This window comes from Osmerus mordax, chromosome 1 (genome assembly GCF_038355195.1).
Source record: "Osmerus mordax isolate fOsmMor3 chromosome 1, fOsmMor3.pri, whole genome shotgun sequence".
Lineage (NCBI taxonomy): Eukaryota > Metazoa > Chordata > Actinopteri > Osmeriformes > Osmeridae > Osmerus > Osmerus mordax.
Genome location: NC_090050.1, coordinates 21,987,238 through 22,008,401, shown reverse-complemented (window position 1 = coordinate 22,008,401; position 21,164 = coordinate 21,987,238). Strand labels below are relative to the sequence as shown.

The following is a 21,164-nucleotide window of genomic DNA, read 5'->3' as shown; positions in this document are numbered from 1 at the left end:
CCTACACCCTCCCTCATCTCTGGGCCGACAGCTCCCTTCTAATGTTTACATCTCCCACCAACATATCACCCCACCAAGCTAGTTAGCTCATCACTCAGGTCTCCGATCAGCACAGCTTCACATCACCTGGTTGTACTCTGAAAATTGAACCACAGATTGAGGCACTGACCACAGGTAAAACTTTTTGGCCACAGCCTTATTTTCAAACCATCCCTATTCACACAGCTCTGAAAGGATGAGTGTCGGCGAAGAACAGAACGGGATATTCTAATACTTAATGGTATTAAATCCGTGTCCTGTCTGCATTGTTCTAGCCTCACAGATCCATCATTTTACTTCCAGAAGTGTGAAAGCTCTATATAGAGGCCTTTATCAATTACGAGTATCCATATTACACACAGAACCTCTTTTTGCTAGAATCCATGGTGCCAGGAATGTACCTCTTTCACAGCAGAGCACGGCGGAAGTAGCAGCAGGATCTAGTGTCTAGGAATTAGGTTCTAGGTAGGAACTCAGTCCTCACAGTCCACATCCAACATGTGCTTTATAACCAGCAGCAAGAGCAAGCAGAGGTCACATGATCAGGATCGTAAGGGTAGCAACCTGCGCACACACACACACACACACACACACACACACACACACACACACACACACACACACACACACACACACACACACACACACACACACACACACACACACACACACACACACACTCACACACACACACCTCCCATCCCTCTCATTCTTTCATGAAGTCATTAGTTGTGACTGTAACACACACACCTTTTAACAACTAGCACAATACTGTGTTTAAATAATGTATTATTCTTCTCTGCCTTACTTACACAAACTAAGAAATGAACATTCGTAACCTCTATTAGTTTAAGTTTACTCATGGCTGTGCTTTTGCCAGACCTCTCCCCAGGGCTGAGGGCAGAACCAGAGGGACAAACAGACACACACACAAGGACACAAACAGACCAGCTAAAGTATCTCCATACTGGATTATAGAAGGTTAGTCCAGGTATGGATTTATACAGAGTTTTAAAGAGGTATCTGGACCACTCTGTAGGCTTAAAAAGCCTTGTAGAAAAAACACTGATAAATGTATATCCTTCAACTTCTTCCACACACACAAAAAGAACGTGTTTACCAGCTGTCACATTCATGACTAGACATGCGCTGCACAGATTATACTGCTGCAGTCAGGCACCACTGATTTTAATGTGTTTAATTGAATGGATTATGGCTCCTGTGAACTCTGACCTGTTATCCAGAAATCGACATTCGCTCACGAGCGCTGCAGGTGTACATGCATACAACAATGACTCTCACACACACGCTCATTTGGTCGCATCGGTTTGCGGCCTTCAAACGTCAGTTTGACATTGTCCTGGTTAATCCATTTCATCTCTGAATGCAGCATCAGTAGGCAAATATGCAATATGGAACAGAAACTTCTGCTGTTGTAGCAAAGAAACATACACCCAGCGGTGCGTTACCATAGCAGCACGAGACCGGGGTATGTGTCAGCATCACAACACTTTTAGCTGTGCATTGCCACAACAACACCCAGCTGTGTATTACCATAGCATCACACCACTGTAGGTCCCCAACTCTTTAAGCTTTGAGTTACCATGGCAGTGCACTGCTTTCTGTAACCATAGCAACACAGGCTGTGTGTAAACCTACTACCTTGTGAAACTATTTTTTTCTTAACTTTTGTTTTCACACAGCCGTCGACAGACAGGCAGAATCACATGCTGCCACCACAGTTCCGAACGTCCCAACGTTCTATCTTCTTGTTCTGTTTTCTCTTGTTCGCCTTGTTCACTGAACTTCTCCACCACTTCTCCTCGCATTCCTTTTTCCCTGGTTATCCTCTCCTCTTGTCCTTCTCTTCGGCTGTGCTGTTCAGGAGGTGGTGAGGCGACGTCCTGCTGTGTGAGGGAACTAACTGAGTGGCCCAGCCTGTTCAGTCACTATCAGAGCACACACACACTCACACGCATGTTTGCATTTATGCACACACACGCACACCTTAGACACACTTCTATCATACGTTCAGGGACTGAGTGGAATACGGCACAGTTCATTTCAGGTGAACAGATCACAAAACAGACACTTGAAGAATTCCTGTAATGGTTTTCTCATTAATGTAATTTATTTTGATTTAATGAATCAAATAAGCAAGGCACAAATCAGTCTTCAAATATGTCTGGTGATTGGCATTTCATAATCTTTTAATATTATGATTCATAATATTGAACAGGTTCCTTAAAGTGACATAATATCTCAAGTCTCATCAGATACATAACAAACCTGATATGGTCCTGGCCAGAGTAACAATCCATTATTCAGATATATATATATATATATATATATATATGAAATAAAATGTAAATAAAAATATATGAAAGCATCTGGAATAATGAACAAACTGTATTTTGGAATTGTTACAATTATTTTAACAATGATAGAACTGACTACAACCAAGAAAGATACAATAACAAACACCCAATTTAGTGTAGAATTTCCATATAACGAGATAAGATAGTTCCCATATTCAATAAGAAATAAAAATTCCCTTTACAGAGTAAACAGATACCAAGCAATTGTATCCTAGCCATGTCTCCTGTCCAGGTGTGCTGGGAGAGCGTCTAGCTCGGGGTCAGTCTTGGGTACTACTACTTGTTTGTAAACCTAGTTGCTACCATGAAAGTAACAGCATTGGTAGACTAAACACACTCTCTGGACCCAAATCAATGTTGGCACTTTACAAAAATATACGGGTTAAAACCAAACATACATTTGACACTTCTCCACAACTCCTTTAGGTAAAAAAGTAAAACATAATTGAATATCATGATTATTAACTACCAACAACCTGATTGTTAAAGAATTCTCTAATGTTACATGACTCTATGGCAACTTCAGAACTACTCTAAGGCATATACTGTATATATTTTTGGTCTTTGGTACAGAATATCAGAAATCCTATGGCATTTCAATCCATCTATCGATTTTCTTTTCATTGAATAGTTTTTAATAAATTCCTAATGTTTTGAATTGAAAAAGGTATTGAACTCTTTTCCCATTGCAGCACATGCATATTCTATCGCAGCGTGTATTCCAACAAATACATTTGCCGTGCCTTGTTGAGTCACAACGTGTCCAGCATCAGACAGGAAGTGCAAAGTGATTATAGTATAAAATCTGCAACTATCATGCAGCATTTAAGGCGTTTTAGTTTGCATATAAGTTGGTTTGCAGTTAAAGCATTAGACAGCACAGTTTAGCTAGTAATAGTAACAGCTAGCTAAGAGGGTGCTAGGCCCAAGCTCACATTAGGTTCTGAGGGAGAAAAGTGTGGAACACATGACACATAGGGTGTGTCTATGGTAACATTCTAGATAAAACTCATAAAAAGATTAATAATACGTAAAAATGTAAATGTAATAATGTTTGTCAGAAGACCAGTCTCCTCCTTGCTAGCATGACAGACAGCACATACACTATAGATGAATATCTAGACAAGAGAGGAATACTTAAGAGGGGGATTACAAGGTAAAACAGTGGTCTTCAAGGCACTGTTAGAAGATCACAGTTGGAGATGATTCCGAGGTTGAATATATCAAGGTTTGGACAAAGTCAATTGATTACCCATGAGCCTTTTGTAAAACTACATTCATTATGGATATGGGACAGACATGGGACAAGTTTGTGGTAACTGAAACAAGATTGGCAAGAAAAGCTAAACATTGGCTCCTGAAATTAATTTACGTGTACTTTCTTGGTTATCATTATGTAGAATTTCACTGGACGTAAGGACTTTATGTAACAAATTGTGGAACTTTGTTTTTAGGGGAGAGATTTAGCTACTAGTAGGTTCTGTTGCTAAACTTCCACATTGTAAGGAGTGTTGTCTAAACCTCTATATAGTCAACCATGGATGATTCCAGAAAGTGGTTCTACAGTCTGATAAAATGACAGCATAGACCTCTGGTGCCCCCTGTGGTAAGGAGATGCAGTGGCAAAGAGATGTGGCTCCAGAGGTAGATCTATGCTTTAGCACCAGGAAGACTGATAGGGTCAAGCTTCCTCATCTTGAAATAAGACACCAGCTGATTGGGTACCTCAGCCAGAACACTCTGGGCCAGAGCCTCTTTAGGTGCCTTGGGAGGGAAAACAAAGAGAGAAAACAATGAGAGTGTTGCGAGGATATGTTACAGTGTAGGTACCTCATGCTACTAAGATAGACTGGTGTGTCCTGGTCAGGATATGCTAGTCTCCAACACGGACCAGAAAACTCAGGGACTGTACTGCAACATGCTGCTGTTACCAACAGCTTCAGTACTGTTCTATATTATTTTGCAGCGACCACGTCATTAAGGTACGATCCTACAGGTACTATTCAATTAAATTCAATATGCTTCATTGGCATGAATGTTCAGGTGTAACAATATAAGTGTATCAATGTACTATCCTTAAGGTACTATCCTACAGGTACGTGTCTGTGAAAGAGACCAGAGGGTTCCAGAGACGTACATTGCTGAACTGCCTGAAGGGGACAAACTGGACGATGTCTCGGGCCACTGGCTCCCCGCTCAGGGACTTGAGGATACCATCGTCTCCATCCAGCATTTCCATGGCCTGGGAACCAACCAACCAACAAGTGAGTGTTTATATGAATGAATGCATTTGTGAATCAAAAGTCATCTTAGATGGAATGTTTCTTGTGTCATAAAATAATATACTATATAAAGGTTACATATTATAAGTGAATGGCAAATTATGTAAATGTCTTTAGCTCCAGTAGGTGATCATCACTCGCACCTTGAAGTCGGCCTCGCCCACTCCGATGATGATGATTGACATGGGGAGGCGGGAGGCGGCTACGATGGCGTCACGGGTCTGGTCCAGGTCTGTGATCTCTCCATCAGTCAGGATCAGCAGTACAAAGTATTGCTAAGAAAGAGGAAAACGAGGAGGAAGAGAGAAAAAGACACGAGTCACTGACAGATGATAATACGGCGAGTTAAACGTGTTTAACACAGCAGTGTGTCTGCCTTTGTGTGTGTATTGTAACTTTCTGTACGTGTGTGTGTGTGTTTGCATGTGTGTGTGTGCGTGTGTGTAAGCTTACAGATGCGTTGTTCTGTTGTGCTCCCCCAACAGCGAGACGGGCGACATGGTTGATGATGGGAGAGAAGTTGGTGGGACCGTGCAGTTTTACTTGGGGTAGAGCCAAACGGTAAGCCTCTATGATGCCCTGGACACCTACACACACACACACAAACAAAACAGCAGTGTAGTTGAGGACTCAGTACTGTATCTGTGCAGCTTGCCCCTAGGGCTTATATCAGCTTGGGCTAGGGTGTTTATACTGCTGGACTAGGAGTTCTAGGGGCTGGGGTCAGGATCAGGTGGTGTATACCTTGGCAGTAGGGGTTACTGGGGTTGAAGTTCAGTGCAAACTCATGGGAGACCTGCCAGTCTGGAGGAACCTTGGCTCCGAAGCCAAAAGCCGGGAAGAGTTTATCACTGAGGAGAAGACGAGAGGAGGGCAGAAGATCAGGGCGTAAGTATAGTGTTTAAGTTTGAAGAATTTAGTGTGTTGTGTTTAGGGTGTAATGTATAGCAGCCTTCCTAAATCCTGGTCCTTGGGAGACCCTGCCCTGCATGTTTTCTATGTATCCCTGCTCTAACACACCTGATTCAAATGAATGGGTCGTTATCAGGCTTCTGAAGAACTTGATAATGACCTATGAATTTGAATCAGGAGTGCACATAGAATGTAGGGTGTAGAATATAAGGTGTAGAATGTGGGGTGTAGAATGTAGGGTGTAGAATATAAGGTGTAGAATGTGGGGTGTAGAATGTAGGGTGTAGAATATAAGGTGTAGAATGTAGAATGTAGGCTCTTACGTATCGTAGTCCTGCACCACCTGACCCACAGACCAGGTGGCCATCAGGTACTGGTTCTGCCCGTCGGGGCTCAGGTAATGCAGAGAGCTGGGGGAACGAGGGTCTCCGTTGGACCCAGTGAAGTCTATTCCCACCTGGACAGCAGAACACTTAGAATCTTCAGGACCGTAGAATGTTCGGAATATTCAAGACAGTAGAATATTCAGAACAGTAGAATATTCAGATACGGATATGGGAATTTAATTACAGCTCATATTAGGGTGTACAGGATTGTGAGCTTTATATGGTCGCAAATACTGGCCAGACCATGTTTTTACTTCAACTGTGCTCTGGGGATGATAACTTCCTATGGTGTTATGTCCTTATATGGCCTACATGTCCTTTATCAGGTGTAGCCCAGTAAGAAGATGAGTTATTCATCCAGGAAATGTGGATGTCATGTCTGGTTATCATGTCCAGCTACGATGAGAGACTCAGGTGAGCTATCCCCACCCTCATCATCGCCATGCTGGGGAGGGAGAGTGGCATACCGTGAAGTTGATCTGGCAACCACCCATCACATAGTCCAGGAACGAGTACTGAGCCGCCAGCTGCAGGGAGAACACACCCACTGGTTACCATGGGCACGGACACAACCACTTGTTACCATGGACACGGACACAACCACTTGTTACCATGGACATGGACACAACCACTTGTTACCATGGACACATATATTCACAGGGTCCCATGATGGACAGCCACATGCTACCAGGACAGGGTTGCTGTTGAGTTATGGGTACTGTAGTCTTGGTAAACTCAAGTCAACGTCTGTGGAAATACTAATATTATAGACCTACCTGGCAGGACTTGAAAATGACCACTCCAGAGTTCTTATAACTCTTCTTCTTCTTTTGTTTCTCAGGGTGGATACAGTCGAACTCCACCTGGGGACACAGCGCACACTAGTGGTCAAATAATGATACCTGATCACATCGTAATCACCAGATCCTCTACACTGTAAAGCACACTTCAATATATTTCAGAAACTAAAGGATGTCATACTGACATAAAGATGGAAAAGTCAGAGGGACCAAGTACAACATTTCTACCTGAAGGAAAAGTTACTACCCACTGTAGATAGATACAGTTTCTAAAAGCCCTATAGGGAAAAAGTGGGGTTAAATAAAGACAGAGTAAATGATAGAGAAGGAGGATAGACAAAAGTGTTGAAGAATACTACAGAGAGAGAAGGATGGAGTGAAGAATACTACAGACAGAGAGAAGGATGGAGTGAAGAATACTACAGACAGAGAGAAGGATGGAGTGAATGTTACTACAGAGAGAGACGGAAGGAGTGAACACTGATGTACTGTAGATAGAAAGGAAAAGCATGGTCTCACCGGTGAACCATGGGCAGCTTTCTGCAGCTGTGCAACACTAGTTTGGAAAACACCAATGAGGTCATGCGAGCCATCGTTATCATAGTCAGAGCAGTGAACCTAGAGGAGAGGAGGAGAGCAGAGGTGAGAAGGAGAAGGAGGGGCGAGAGAGGGGCTCACCACTCTGTCTTTGCCCTCCAACAGCTTGGCAGCCGTACAAGTGAACTGGCCAATCATGTCAGAGCTGGTGTCCTCGTCCTTATCGTAACACACAACCTGCCAGTAATACACACACAGATCAGGACTGATAGTCTATCCATTAGAACAGGCTTTGGAAACAGCTTCACAGTGAAACAAACCTGCAGGGAATCAACACAAACCAACAGCTTTTCCTTTCAGACAATACGACTACGGGTCCTATAGAGCATGCTAGGCCCTGCGTGGGTGGAGGGTGTAAATCAAATCAAACTTTATATAGCGAATTTCATACCAGAAAGCAAAACAATGAGGGGGAAAAAGGTGTGTGTGTGGGGGGGAATACAAACACATATGTTAGACACTAATTTTCCAGAGCAAGTGAGCATTTCTTTATGGTATGTGTGTGTGTGTGTGTGTGTGTGTATGCATGTGTGTGTGTGGCTGTGGGTGTATAAGTTAGTGTCATGGTCCTGTCCTCCAGACGGCACTCACCTTAATGCTCTTCTCCAAGTCACAGCTGCAGAAGGTCTGCAGCGGCACGGTGAAGGTCTTCCAGGATGGGTTCAGGTTGTTCTTCACCACCTGACAGAGGAACACACAATGGTCTTCCATGTTCCACATACGAGAAAATGTCTTGCATTCTAAGTGTGTCTTGTGTGGAGCGCATCAGTGTTGCCAATGTATACGTGAGGTACCTTTGGCGTGTGTCAAACGTTGAGTGTGTGTCGTTGTTTTGTGTAGAGTGTGTGTATTGTGTTGGAGTGTGTGTGTAGCGTTGTGTTGTTTACCTCTGTTCTGTGCACCAGCTGCCACTGGCCATCGTCTCCCTGCTTGAAGAACTCCAGAAATGGGTCCGATTTCCCAAAAAGATCCTGAGACACACACACCTCTGTAAGTGCTGAGTCGGAATGACGAGAGGCTTGATCAAATCTCTACTGTCCTTCATCTCTGCTTACCTTCTTATCCAGGCTTTTAGCTGCCGCCTCCAAAACTATGGATCTGTTGTCTTTAATCTCCTCTGCTGTGATCTGGAACACACACACACACACACGACACACACACAGACACTATCAGAAGATTTCCATAACGGACACAAATTAGAGTTATTTACATAGAATACTATGCATGCCGAAATGTAAATTTTAAAGGTGCCTTCAGACATCTACAGAGGAAGCCAGTTCATGCTGGCCACAAGTGACACACACACACACACACACACACACACACACACACACACACACACACACACACAAAGTTTCACTCACAGTGATGGTTCCTTTGCCAGCAGGCTTGCCCTTCTTCAGCTGTAACGGTCTGGTGAGCTTCTTACTGGAGACAATCTTGGGGCACACATACATACATGGGTGTTAGCTAAAACAGCCCCCACAGGACTGAACTACAGTGGGTTGTCTACTCCAGTGTTTCCCAACCGGGGTGCTGCGGCACCCTGGGGTACCGTCTGACGAGAGCAGGGGTGCCGTGTAAAATCCTTCAACAAATGTTCCTTGCAGCTGGATGAGTCGACTGACATTAGTAGGCACGCACGCTCAGCTCATGGCAAATGTTTGATTCGTAGATGGCGACAGCATGAAAGAAACTTTTTTTTATTTTGTAAATCAATGCCTGACAAAACAACGGGAGAAGAAATATTGTGTGACAACAGACCCTATCTTGAACAGGGGGGGGGGTTGAATTGGAAGGACTGTTACAGTTTATGTACTGATGGGGCCGCTGCCATGACGGGGAGTACGAAGGGCTTCATTAGCAGAGTCAGAGCGCAAAACCCACATGTGAAAGCCACTCACTGCTTTTTACACAGGGAGGCACTGATAGCTAAGACGCTCCTGAAGGAACTCTCTGATGTACTGGACAGAGCATTAGATATAGTTCAATTTTATGCGAGGAAATGGGAGCGGAACGTCAGAGCTTACATACGGCCGTTCGATGGCTATCATGCGGCAAGGTTTTGGCACGACTCTACGAACTGAGGGAAGAGTTAAAAACGTTCCTCAATCAGGAGAATTCAGTATATGCAGAGTTAATTCCTTTTGATTTTGGGGGTGGCGTGGGGGGGGGGGGGGGGGGGGGGGGGTGCCACAAAATCTAGAAACTTTTCTATGGGTGCCATGACTGAAAAAGGGTTGGGAAACACTGATTAGGGTGAATAAGGGAAGATAACGGATGGGATCTTTATCTGTTTGATGGAATCATCTATCCAGTAGCTACAGTGGTTAAAGGACATTAGCATGATACTCTAGTCTAGGGATATTCACTGAACGTCTATGACAACATCACCTGGACTCTTTCTAGGGATTTCAACAGAATGAAAGTTCCATATGCAGCTTGCACACTTCCCCAACAAACGCCAACATTCTACAACAAACGCCAACATTCTACAACAAACGCCAACATTCTACAACAAACGCCAACAAACACCAACAGTCGGGTCAGTGTCCGCCAGCAGTTTGTGTTTGTTGGTCATTGTCGGGTACTGTCGGAAGAGTTCAACATGTTCAACAGTCGGATCGGGTAAAGTTGCAGAAGGTCTGACCAATGTAGAGCGTTTTCCAACGAACTCCAACATTCTGCACACACAAACAAACTGCTGGCCCACACTGACCCGACTGTTGGTGTTTGTTGGCGTTTGTTGTAGAATTGTGGCGTTTGTCGGGGCAAAGCTGCTTTAGAAACATTCCCACAACTAGCATCACCCTGTTTCAGCTGACTGACTGGGTTAGTAGTAAGATCATTTTGATGACCATACAATCGGTCCAGGCTGTGATGGAAGTACTGATGAGTGACTCCCACCTGTCCCAGAGTGCACTCAAGCCCTCCCAGGAAGTCGTCATCGGTCAGGTCCACAGACTTGTTATCGATGTCGTAGACGCCCAGCTTCAACTTCTGGACCTTCTCAAAGTAGTAGTCCACACGCAGACGCGTGCTGAAGGAGGGGTCCTGGCAGTTGTTCACACGTTCTGTACGGTCCAGCTACACATACAAACACACATAGACACACACGCATCATATCTTCAGCCGTTCAATTTCTTCTCCCACGCCCGTCTACTCCTCATCTCTTCTCATGGGTCTACCCAAACGCGGCCGCACCGCCCCCCCCCCCCCCCCCTCTTCATTCTTACCTCTGCCCACTTGTCGTCACCAATGCTCTGCAAAAGCACACACAGCGGATCAGACTTCGAACCAACATCCTTGTCTAGAAGGTTGCTGCACGAGATGGAGAGCTCGATCTTCGACACGCAATCAGTCGCCATCTGAAAAAGAAATAGACCAGTTAGACGGGTTAATAGGGTTAACTTGTAAGTCCCACAAGATCACGGTAAAAAAATACGGCTTTTCTGTTTCACAACCATGAACTTCAGCAAAAGTCTTCAAGTATTGCAATTGGAAAATAACAGAACGATTCGATCACAGCGATGGACTTGGCCACACCACACCCAGTTCATTTAAACAAAAAATGCATCCGTTTCGTCGAAGCAACTTTGATACAGTCAAGGCCTCTCAAGGAGTCTTGTATCAAGTGGATTAACCAAAAGCAACTATACGTTTCGCAACACCATCAAAGGGTAACGATTAAACTCCGATTAAAGCAAGTTACCTTGTTTCACCCAACAACAACGTACAACGATGCTATGTTGACCCACCACGTCGAACTGAGTACAAGTAACTGTCACTGAATGGATGATTTGACTTTCGACGTTCACAAAAGGTGTGGCAAATGAACAGCTACGTAACAGCCCTACCATTGGATAAACTGCCTTTCTGCAAGCGGTGTTATTGGCCAGCTGATACATCACTCATGTTCTTCTGGCAGTAGAGGGGGAATTTGCGGAAGTGCGCCCATGCTCGTTTAATAAAGATGTTACACAATCCCTGCAGTTCATTTAGATTTCATAGCGGCCTTGCAGTTTTACACACGCATGAAAATAGCTTTATAGCCAGTCATATCCTAAACACAAGTGCACAATCAGGTCTGTTATTAATAGAGCCGCAGTAATACGACTGGCTGCACGTTATGACGTGAGTTTCCACTTTAGAACATAAACATGAAGGTATGCAAAGTAAATACAAAACGGTGTTCGGCCACTGTGAAAAGACCACTAAAGGAGCAGACTAATAATCAGTTACATATTGTTATCAGGGGTAACTATGCAACGTTCGCTAACCTATGTCTGCTATGCTGTGCTTCTCTCCCGCACAGCCTGGTTGCAGCTATCGAACTAAATTGGGCGGGTTTGCTAGTAAGTGGTTTAAATAGGCAACACACTCGTGCTGCTTCCTGCCTAAAATAATTTGCTAATCTAGGGTAACTAACTTCAATGTGAGCCAATATTCCCTCCACTGTCTCGCCTATAGAGAAATACCGACTACACACTCGCATTGTGTGGACTATATGAATAGTCCTCTCCTCAGTGAATAGAAACAAAATATAGCCTATAATTTTTTCTTGTTCACATTGCTCAGCTCAGTCCATCCCTGCCATAAACCGGTTAGGAATGTCTTGTTTATAGAAACCACCAGGACAAGAGACAAGCTTATTCAAGATAAAACAAAGTTGGTGAAAAAGAACACATACGCCCCTATTCTCCTTTCGCGGTCCTTCCTACACCCTCCCTCATCTCTGGGCCGACAGCTCCCTTCTAATGTTTACATCTCCCACCAACATATCACCCCACCAAGCTAGTTAGCTCATCCCTCAGGTCTCCGATCAGCACAGCTTCACATCACCTTGTTGGACTCTGAAAATTGACCCACAGATTGAGGCACTAACCACAGGTAAAACTTTGACCGTTATAAAATAACCTTTTTGCCACAGCCTTATTTTCAAAGCATCCCGATTAACACAGCTCTGGAAGGATGAGTGTCGGCGAAGAACAGAACGGGATATTGGAATACTTCATGGAATTAAATCCGGGTCTTGTCTGCATTGTTCTAGCCTCACAGATCCATAATTTTACTTCCAGAAGTGTGAAAGCTCTATATAGAGGCCTTTATCAATTACGAGTATCCATATTACACACAGAACCTTTTTGCCAGAATCCATGGTGCCAGCGCCCCCTACAGGTATGACCAGGAATGTACCTACCTCTTTCACAGCAGAGCACGGCGGCAGTAGCAGCAGGTTCTAGTGTCTAGGAACTAGGATCTAGGTAGGAACTCAGTCCTCACAGTCCACATCCAACATGTGCTTTATAACCAGCAGCAAACAAGCAAGCAGTGAGGTCACATGATCAGGATCGTAAGGGTAGCAACCTGTTTTTTTGCATAGACGCGCACACACACACACATCTCCCAGCCCTCTCATTCTTTCCTGAAGTCATTACTTGTGACTGTAAAACACACACATTCTAACAACTAGCACAATACTGTGTTTAAATAATGTATTATTCTTCTCTGCCTTACTTACACAAACTAAGAAATGAACATTCATAACCTCTATTAGTTTAAGTTTACTCATGGCTGTGCTTTTGCCAGACCTCTCCCCAGGGCTGAGGGCAGAACCAGAGGGACAAACAGACACACACACAAGGACACAAACAGACCAGCTACAGTATCTCCATCCTGGATTATAGAAGGCTAGATCTGTCCAGGTATGGATTTATACAGAGTTTTAAAGAGGTATCTGGACCACTCTGTAGGCTTAGAAAGCCTTGTAGAAAAAACACTGATAAATGTATATCCTTCAACTTCTTCCAAACACACAAAAAGAATGTGTTTACCAGCTGTCACATTCATGACTAGGTATGTGCTGCACAGATTCTACTGCTGCAGTCAGGCACCACTGATTTTAATGTGTTTAATTGAATGGATTATGGCTCCTTTGAACTCTGACCTGTTATCCAGAAATCGTCATTCGCTCACGAGCGCTGCAGGTGTACATGCATACAACAATGACTCTCACACACACACACGCTCATTTGGTCTCATCGGTTTGCGGCCTTCAAACGTCAGTTTGACATTGTCCTGGTTAATCCATTTCATCTCTGAATGCAGCATCAGTAGGTAAATATGCATCCCCTGGGCAGGAACAGAAACTTCTGCTGTTGTAACAAAGAAACATACACCCAGCGGTGCGTTACCATAGCAGCACGAGACCGGGGTATGTGTCAGCATCACAACACTTTTAGCTGTGCATTACCATAGCATCACACCACTGTAGGTCCCCAACTCTTTAAGCTTTGAGTTACCATGGCAATGCACTGCTTTCTGTAACCATAGCAACACAGGCTGTGTGTAAACCTACTACCTGGTGAAACTCTGCCAACACATAACTTTATTATTCCCAATGATTTTAGCAAGCAGTGAGCAGAGAATTAACATAAAATACCTGTTAGATAAATGATATCAGGAATGCCATTTTATTGACAAAAGTGTAGGACAGGAGGCTATATACACACACCCAATGAGTTAATTTGCTGCCACGTCGAATGAATGAAACTTAACAGTTGTTCTGATGAGATGACACTACAACGCTACACAATCTACATCTGGGAAACAGCAGCTTATAGGTTCAAAGAAAACGGAGGCAGAGAGAGCTTTCATGGGTCAGGCTGCAATAACTCTGAAGATTAAAAAAATTCAGTCATATCTAACATTGAAGAAACAAGCACTACAGTTTCTTTCACACAAGAGAGCAACAACATTGACATTTGCATTTATTGACAGTGGGTGGGAAAACAGCTTTGAGCAAAATTGTGACCTCTGTGGCACCTTGCATGGCAGCAGGTGTAGAGGAAACCCCTTTTATGAAAGTTGAGAGGAAGAGCTAAAGTTCAACCTACAGCAGACACAGGTTAGGGTTAGGAGTCACATCGTCATTATGAGAAACTCATCTAACATGCCTCAAGAATAGGATGGAGTAAGCACCACCCTTCAGTTATCTCCACCCACACTCCTGCATCCAGACCTGTGTCTATCATCAAGTCTGTTTGAGAGAAACACTCATATCGCATGCTTCACCTCTGGACATGATTGGATTCCAGCTCCTACATCATCACCATGTCATGGCCAGCTGAAAACCAACAGGGAATCCACGCAGAACCGCTACAGTAAAGCATCTTCATACATCAAAGTGATGCAGCACTTTTTTTTTTTTTTTGTCATTTCATATTTTGCTACTAAATAATTGTACTTTTGTAAAGAATTTCAACAAAGGGAAAAAGGAGAGAGAGATTGTGAGATACCTCAGCATTTCAACAAGAGGCTCTTACCACTGGGAGAGAGTCAGTTAGCCTAGACTGATTTTGACCTTGCGGGCGCCTATCGGGCGGTCATTGAGGTCCATGACGGCGGACATGGCCTCGTCGTGGGACTCAAAAGCCACCATCGCCTCCCCAGTGGGCAGGCCCTTTTCACTGAATTGTAGGCATACAGACCCAGGGAGCACCTGGTATCCGTAGAAGAAGTCCATGATTTCATCAACAGTCACTGTGAACGGCATGTTCTGGATCTTGACAATGGTGGGTCCCCCACCGCGGGGGTTTCCTGGCCCTGCGGCCCCCTGTCCTCTGAGGGGGTCAGCTCCCGGTACTCCTCCCCCACCCCGACCCTGTCCTCCTCCTCCCCCCCCTCCACTCCCACCCCCTCGCCCCTGGCCTCCATTCTTTCTAGAATTGTTGTCGAATGGCGGCTGACCAAAACCTGGAGGTCCACTAGAATTGCCGGGCCGGAACCCTGGAGGTTCCAGAATAGGGCCTGGCATGTGTCCCACCAGGGGAGGGGGAAGGCCTAGACCCACGTCCCCCAGACCTGCTGCCAGGGGGGGCAGTGGAGGGGGCCCCGCTAGGCCATTACCTGGGCCTGGAAACGGGCCTACGAATGGCCCATTGTTTAGGTTCCCTACTGTGTTTCTGAGGAAGTTGAACTCTTCTCCTGTCATGCCGAAGGGGTTCGCTTGGGCCTGAACGTGGGCCTGTGCATGGGCCTGTGCGTGAACCTGAACCTGGGAGCTGCCCTGACCCTGAACCTTACCCTGCCCCCTCTTGACCTGGGGTGGAGGGTTTCTCTCGATCTCCTTCATCTGCTCGAAGGTGACCAGGTGCACGAAGGCGTCCCTGCCGTTCAGTTTCTGCCGGTGGAGCCGTTCGGCGTTGTGAGCGTCGTCTTCGGAACGGAACTGCACCACAGCCTGGCCCAATCCGTTACCGTTCCCGTCCACTAGAACCTTCAGGCTGTCCTCAAACACCCCGACCCCCTCCAGAAACAGGCGTACGTCCTTCTTTGACACATTGTAGGGGATGTTGGATATGTGGCCGCAGTTCCTGGCACCTTTGGCCGGGTCGGAGCTGTTCTTCTGTTCACCCTGGGAGCCCTGCATGCGTTTACGGATGGAGTCAATCTTCTCGAACATTCCTTTCTTGCTGATGGGATGGACCTGAATGAACCTACTGCCCATGTACTGCATGTGTGAACCGAGGGCTGCCTTGTAGTCCATCTCATTCTTGAATTCAACAAAGCCTTCCCCCGTGGCACGGCCGGTAGGACCGTAGGCAATATACAGGCTGTCCTCTACCATCTCCAGGTTCTTAAAGAAGTCGAATATCTGCTTCTTGTCTGCTTCGTAAGGCAGGCCTTTTAGGTAAACACAGAACTCCGGCTTTTGTGGAGAGCGGGACCGCCCACGCTCCCCCCGGCCCCCGGGAGACGCCGACGTCATGCTGCCACGTCGATGTTGGTCCTGGGACTCCTGCTGGTTGTTGTTGTTGGGTTTGGAGTGGGCTGGCCCACCAACGCTTGCCCACTGTCGCTCAGAAGCGGGGCTGATCTCCACAAATCGCTGGCCCATGAGGGCGCCACCGCGTTTTACCGCCTCGAACGTGTCCTGGGGGGAGAAGAACTTGACCAGGGCTCGACCACTGCTGCGGCCCATGTTGTCTCTCAGTAGGCGGATCGAGTCGAGCCCCAGGCCCTGGAACATATCTCGAATGTCCATCTCTGTGGCTGTGAAGGGAAGTCCTTGGAGATGGGCATACAGATCATCTGGTCCAAGACCTACAGGTGGCCCGCCAAGACCTGCAGCACCCCCTACAGCAGCTTTCATGTGTGCTTGCAGATTGAGGGAGGCCAGGGGGTTCATATGGCCAAGGAACATATGGTTTGGCGTCCCCAAGGGCAGGCCTTGGGCCATGCCACCAGGGGGTGGCACGCCGGGGTTGAAGGGAGGCATGGCTGACATGTGGGCAAGATGGGACATAGGGGGCACAGGTGGCCCCTGGGTGAGGGGGGAAACGGTCGGGACAGGTGGGAGGGAGGAAACGGGAGGAGGGACTGGCATGGGAGGGATGGTAGGCATGGGGGGCAGGGAGGGGATGGGAGGGGGGCCGGAGTTGTGGGAGGCCAGAGTGGTGATGGCGGGGCTGCTGTAGTTGTTGCTGAAGCTTGGCGGCATGCTGGCAGAGGAGGAGGCATAAGTGGATGGGTTCTTGTTGCCACCGCTGTCATGGCCAGAGGGTGCAGTGGTGGCGGTGGTGGTGTTGCTAAAGCCCCTCCCACTCCCAGCAGTGCTGGCGGGGGGTCCTCCCGGCCGGCTGCCGTTACCGGCGGCGGTCTCGCCGCTACCTGTCTCGAAACGGCGGCGGCTCAGTTCGATCATGTTGTGCATCTCAGTCTTGCTGCTGAGCAGGAGGGACACCTTGGAGCCCTTGATGGCCCCACCTGTACGCATCATACCTAGCCTGGCATCCTCGTCCGTCGCAAACACCATAAAGGCCTCGCCATGCTCCCCCCCCACTATGTGAACCCCCCCATCCGGTATGGTGAGGCCGGAGAAGAAGTGCCGTATGTCCATGGTGCCCGCCACGATGGGCAGGCCTTGCAGGCGGATAACCACCGCCATCACCACTACACACCTGTCAGCTGGCCCTGGCCTTTACACACCTGTAGAGAAAGGGTAGGGACCATCAGACCATGGAGGACGGAATAGAGAGTGAAAGAGAGAGAGAGAGAGAGAGGGGGGGGGAGCTACTGGGAGGTAGGATAGACTGTTCAAAGAGAAAGGGAAGGAGAAAGAGATGGCTGAAGATGAAAAGAATGACGCAGTGGAGAGATATGGGGGGGGGGATACAAACACAGCAGACAAGAGACCATAAACACGAATATAGCAACCAACTATCTACTTTTAATATGAATTCATAACATCAGTTTGAATCCAGTGCTTGAAATCAGTTTTTCCAATACTATGAGTTGTTCTCATTAGTTGAGCTTAAATGTAGACCTGGGCTTTGTCTACAAGGAGGGTGTTTATGGGCTAGACCAGAAAAAAACACCACAGAACTGTCATGGATACCGAATCAATACCGTCTATGAATCTGTTAGGCCTAAACATGTTTATACTTGGGAGTACTTGAGTTAGCCACTTCTTGCAATGAAACCAAAGGAACTTTCCCTGAATCCAAACTTTAAGGTTAAGCAAGCCCCCTTCAAAATAGGCCTTTAGGTAAAATGTAATTTGACCCTAGTAACCTGAAGTCTGTTAAAATGAGTAAGGTCTGAAAAACTGAGTGAGGTCAGCTAGCAAGCAGCAGGTTACGGAGCCTTATCAGGCCCAGTGGGCATGACCTGAGATGTACTGGCCCTCCCCAGTGGCATCTAACGGTGAGGTGTGTGCGACTAGGTAGGCGGCCGACTACCACTCTGCGGGCATAGCAACACGCTTACCTTGGGTAACAAGACGTGCTTCGATACACAGTCACACAGCAGGATATCCAAGCCAATCCTGACGCCAAGCAATTATTATCATCAACTCAAGACTGCAACAAAAGAACAGGAGATGGGAGACAGGGACATCAGCTGACAGCAGGCAGAGAGAGATAGAGAGCTCCTCACAGAAACACTGGCCTCAGCCCCAGTGTGTCACAGTTTGAGGCAGTAGCCTGCGGTAGCTTGCCGGAGCTGGGAGAAATACAGGACAGTGTCTACCAGTGCATCAACGGCTGGGGGAAAGGAGTGGGAGGAGGGGGGACGTCTTGAGTGGCTGCTTTGCCATCAAGCCAAACACAGCCGACAATTCACACACACACGTCATGCATCTCAGAGGCTATGTGTTGAGACAAAAACATATCATTCGTATTCGTGTTGAAACAAAGCATGTCATCACAGCAAATCGATCACTACTACAACAGCAGAAGAAGAAGAATCATGCAAGCCACTGAAGGCAACAACCGTGTGCAGTGAAAAACAGGAACCCCCCCCCCCCCCCCCCATCCCCAAACTTTAATCGCATTGTCGTGTTCAAGGGTTTTCATTTTGTTGGTTGTCTGTGGTGGTTGGAAGACATGGCAAACATTCAGAAACACAGGAAGGTAGTGAAAGGTCAGGTAGAGGTCTTAAATAGAAACTTTCTGGACCAATCATTCTTGACGGAGGATTTCAGTTAAACACAGCATATTGGAATTCTGAGATTAAACAGGGTCAAACCTGATCTAGCCTACAGGATTAAGATCTGTGAATGTGAATTTTTTGCCTGCTCTCCAGCATTAAAACCTAACAAATTCCTTCACCAAACCCGTGACAGCAAAGCCATGCTCGGACCTAGGCAACAAAATAACCGTCAGATTCATTCAGATTTATCCATCCGGGCAATAGAAACCAAGGCAATAAAAACAAATGCACATGTCATGATGAGAAAACATCTGTGCTAACCCTACCATCTTACAAGCTGTCAGATGAGAGGTCGAGAACATTGGCCAATGAATGCAATGCTGAGGATAAAGGAGAACAACAAAAAGCTGAAACTTAACCATCCTCTCACACAGGATATGGGCGATACTAGCACAACTGGCCCTCTTCCTCCCAGTTTGTGGGCTTTGTCAACCACTCCCACTCACTTCTGAGGCTACAAACTGATTCCCTTCCCAGTCGAATGGCACAAATACTTTTTGTGTTGTGGACTGGGTTTCAGCAGTGCCACAGAACACAGCATCCATGTTGTCCTCTCTGTTACTCAGGTAAGCAGCACCAGAGACCCAGTTCCAAGGTAAAGTCTCAACACCTCAGCACAGCTGTCAACACGGTCACAGCTCTGGTCCACAGCTGTGGGAAGGCACCAGATCTCTACCGACCAGCTCAACACATTCCAACTGAAATTTGTTCAGCTGAAACATACAAGTGTAGTAAAGTTCAATTTCACAAACATACCATAGCTTCCAAAAGCACAATGTGAATAGCCCTATTTCTCAGCAAGGCCAGAAAAACACAACCAGCACCATGTAAGATTTAGACAACAGGGACCCAAGTCATACCCTTAATAGCAGTAAAAAAAATAAAGCCCTTCAAAAGCAAGACTTTACTGTTTAAGCAGCAGCAGCGAAGCCCCAAAAGTAGCAACACTAGTCAACCTTAACCAGAGCAGACAACAGCACAATACCTGAAGCCTTCCGCAAGGGATTCCATCACAAACGGTTAATTTAACCAGTGTTCTTTATAGAGAATGGTTTCCTATTGCAATTTGTAAACTGAAAGTCAGTTTACAAAAACACGTCTGTATAGTAGGACACTTCAGTTTTCAATGCGTGATCTTTCGTTTAGACTATCTAAGCTGGCCATAATAATTTCCATCATCTATAGGCCTACTTTATCCATAAAAACTCAATAAAACAGCTGCAGCGGATTCGGTTTATCACAACACTGGAAACATCACAAGAAAAGGCAGTGAAATATGTTTGGAACTGCAGGAAATACGCCATCTAGGCTCTCAGCTTTAACACAACAAAGCCGCAGTGCAGGGAAGAGTTGAGAAAAACACGCACCTTATGTTCTCAATAAAATCTGAAGGTTTATGGACACCCCACCAACTGGACCAATAGTTTCCTAACCTAATAGATTATTAGTAGACATGAATCCAAGGGACAAAATGGCGCTGAGACTTTCACAATGAAAACGGCTCTACCCAGCAGGATGAGCGACGGCTAACTAGCTAGCTAGCTTTGAGTGAACCTTCCTACATAGTCAGCAATATTTCCAACCACAATTTAAAACTCCACCAAGCAGACACAACTGCATTACTTCCTGCAATATTATCATAGCTACCATTATGGTCGACAGCTACAAGCAATACCACTACCTTATAAGCTACCGTTTACTTGCTAGCTCAAGACAAAATAGCCCATCCATCCAACCACCAAAACAAGCTGCCCTAGCTATCCAGCAACTCAAGCTAGCTAGCTCTAGTTAACTTGCACATAGAACATCTACATAAATCTGCTTCTCTTGGCATATGTGTAAACTGCTGTGCTGTTTTGTGTTCCTTACCGAAATATCTGTCAATTAACAGATCTTATTTAAATAACTGAGACGCTCTCGTACGTCCTCTCCACCCCGTGTTCTTCTCGCTTGTGCACGAAATGTCGGTAGAGCGAGGCAGGGGAGCCAGTGACGCAGAAGTCTGTGCGTGCTGTTGGTTCACTGTAAAAGCGCACTCTGCTGGACTAAAATGGAAACGCGAATTCAACGTGTGCCTACCGTTGTACTTCCATAGGTAGAAGGCCAAATATTGTTTGTAACAACCGTTGTAACATCCGGGTTAGTCTATTTATTATATCAATCGATATAAGTTATGACCGTTTCAGTTCGTGGAATTTACAGTACTCTGAGTTCACTAAGCTTATATCAAACGCTACCGTAGAATTAGGGTTCTATCTGACATTTTTGTTATATACT

The 21,164-nt window shown here is 46.0% G+C and overlaps 2 protein-coding genes across 6 annotated transcripts; both read right to left on the bottom strand.

Moving 5' to 3' along the window:
• Window positions 1-2,145: 2,145 nt before the first annotated feature.
• Window positions 2,146-20,840, bottom strand: LOC136951464 (copine-3-like). 4 transcript variants are annotated; one of them, XM_067245884.1, is made up of 17 exons: window positions 20,757-20,790; window positions 18,165-18,256; window positions 10,631-10,762; window positions 10,302-10,481; window positions 8,759-8,833; window positions 8,450-8,521; window positions 8,282-8,365; window positions 7,986-8,075; window positions 7,317-7,415; window positions 6,774-6,860; window positions 6,465-6,524; window positions 5,935-6,068; window positions 5,444-5,550; window positions 5,153-5,286; window positions 4,843-4,974; window positions 4,555-4,659; window positions 2,146-4,181 (listed from the first exon to the last, which is right to left on the bottom strand). In XM_067245884.1, the coding sequence occupies exons 3-17, from the start codon at window positions 10,760-10,762 to the stop codon at window positions 4,068-4,070; spliced, it is 1,605 nt and encodes a 534-aa protein (XP_067101985.1). In that variant the 5' UTR covers window positions 18,165-18,256; window positions 20,757-20,790; the 3' UTR covers window positions 2,146-4,067. The 4 variants fall into 4 exon arrangements, with proteins under 4 accessions (XP_067101985.1, XP_067101995.1, XP_067101966.1 ...); XM_067245894.1 differs by lacking the exons at window positions 7,317-7,415; window positions 18,165-18,256 and adding an exon at window positions 7,476-7,571 and having other exon boundaries at window positions 20,757-20,840; XM_067245865.1 differs by lacking the exon at window positions 18,165-18,256 and having other exon boundaries at window positions 20,757-20,840.
• On the bottom strand, window positions 13,845-20,830 carry rbm12 (RNA binding motif protein 12). 2 transcript variants are annotated; one of them, XM_067245846.1, is made up of 3 exons: window positions 20,757-20,785; window positions 18,165-18,256; window positions 13,845-17,384 (listed from the first exon to the last, which is right to left on the bottom strand). In XM_067245846.1, exon 3 carries the CDS (start codon window positions 17,341-17,343, stop codon window positions 14,737-14,739), a length of 2,607 nt encoding a protein of 868 aa, XP_067101947.1. In that variant the 5' UTR covers window positions 17,344-17,384; window positions 18,165-18,256; window positions 20,757-20,785; the 3' UTR covers window positions 13,845-14,736. The 2 variants fall into 2 exon arrangements, with proteins under 2 accessions (XP_067101947.1, XP_067101954.1); XM_067245853.1 differs by lacking the exon at window positions 18,165-18,256 and having other exon boundaries at window positions 20,757-20,830.
• Window positions 20,841-21,164: the final 324 nt, after the last annotated feature.

Excerpts from the sequence above, each read along its gene's own strand:
- LOC136951464 (XM_067245865.1), bottom strand. The coding sequence starts at position 10,762 with ATGGCGACTGATTGCGTGTCGAAGATCGAGCTCTCCATCTCGTGCAGC. Across the intron at positions 5,287-5,443 it reads CAGTAACCCCTACTGCCAAG|GTGTCCAGGGCATCATAGAG; the intron begins GTATACACCACC and ends GTGTGTGTGTAG. Across the intron at positions 4,660-4,842 it reads TGGGCGAGGCCGACTTCAAG|GCCATGGAAATGCTGGATGG; the intron begins GTGCGAGTGATG and ends GTTGGTTCCCAG.
- rbm12 (XM_067245853.1), bottom strand. The coding sequence starts at position 17,343 with ATGGCGGTGGTTATCCGCCTGCAAGGCCTGCCCATCGTGGCGGGCACC.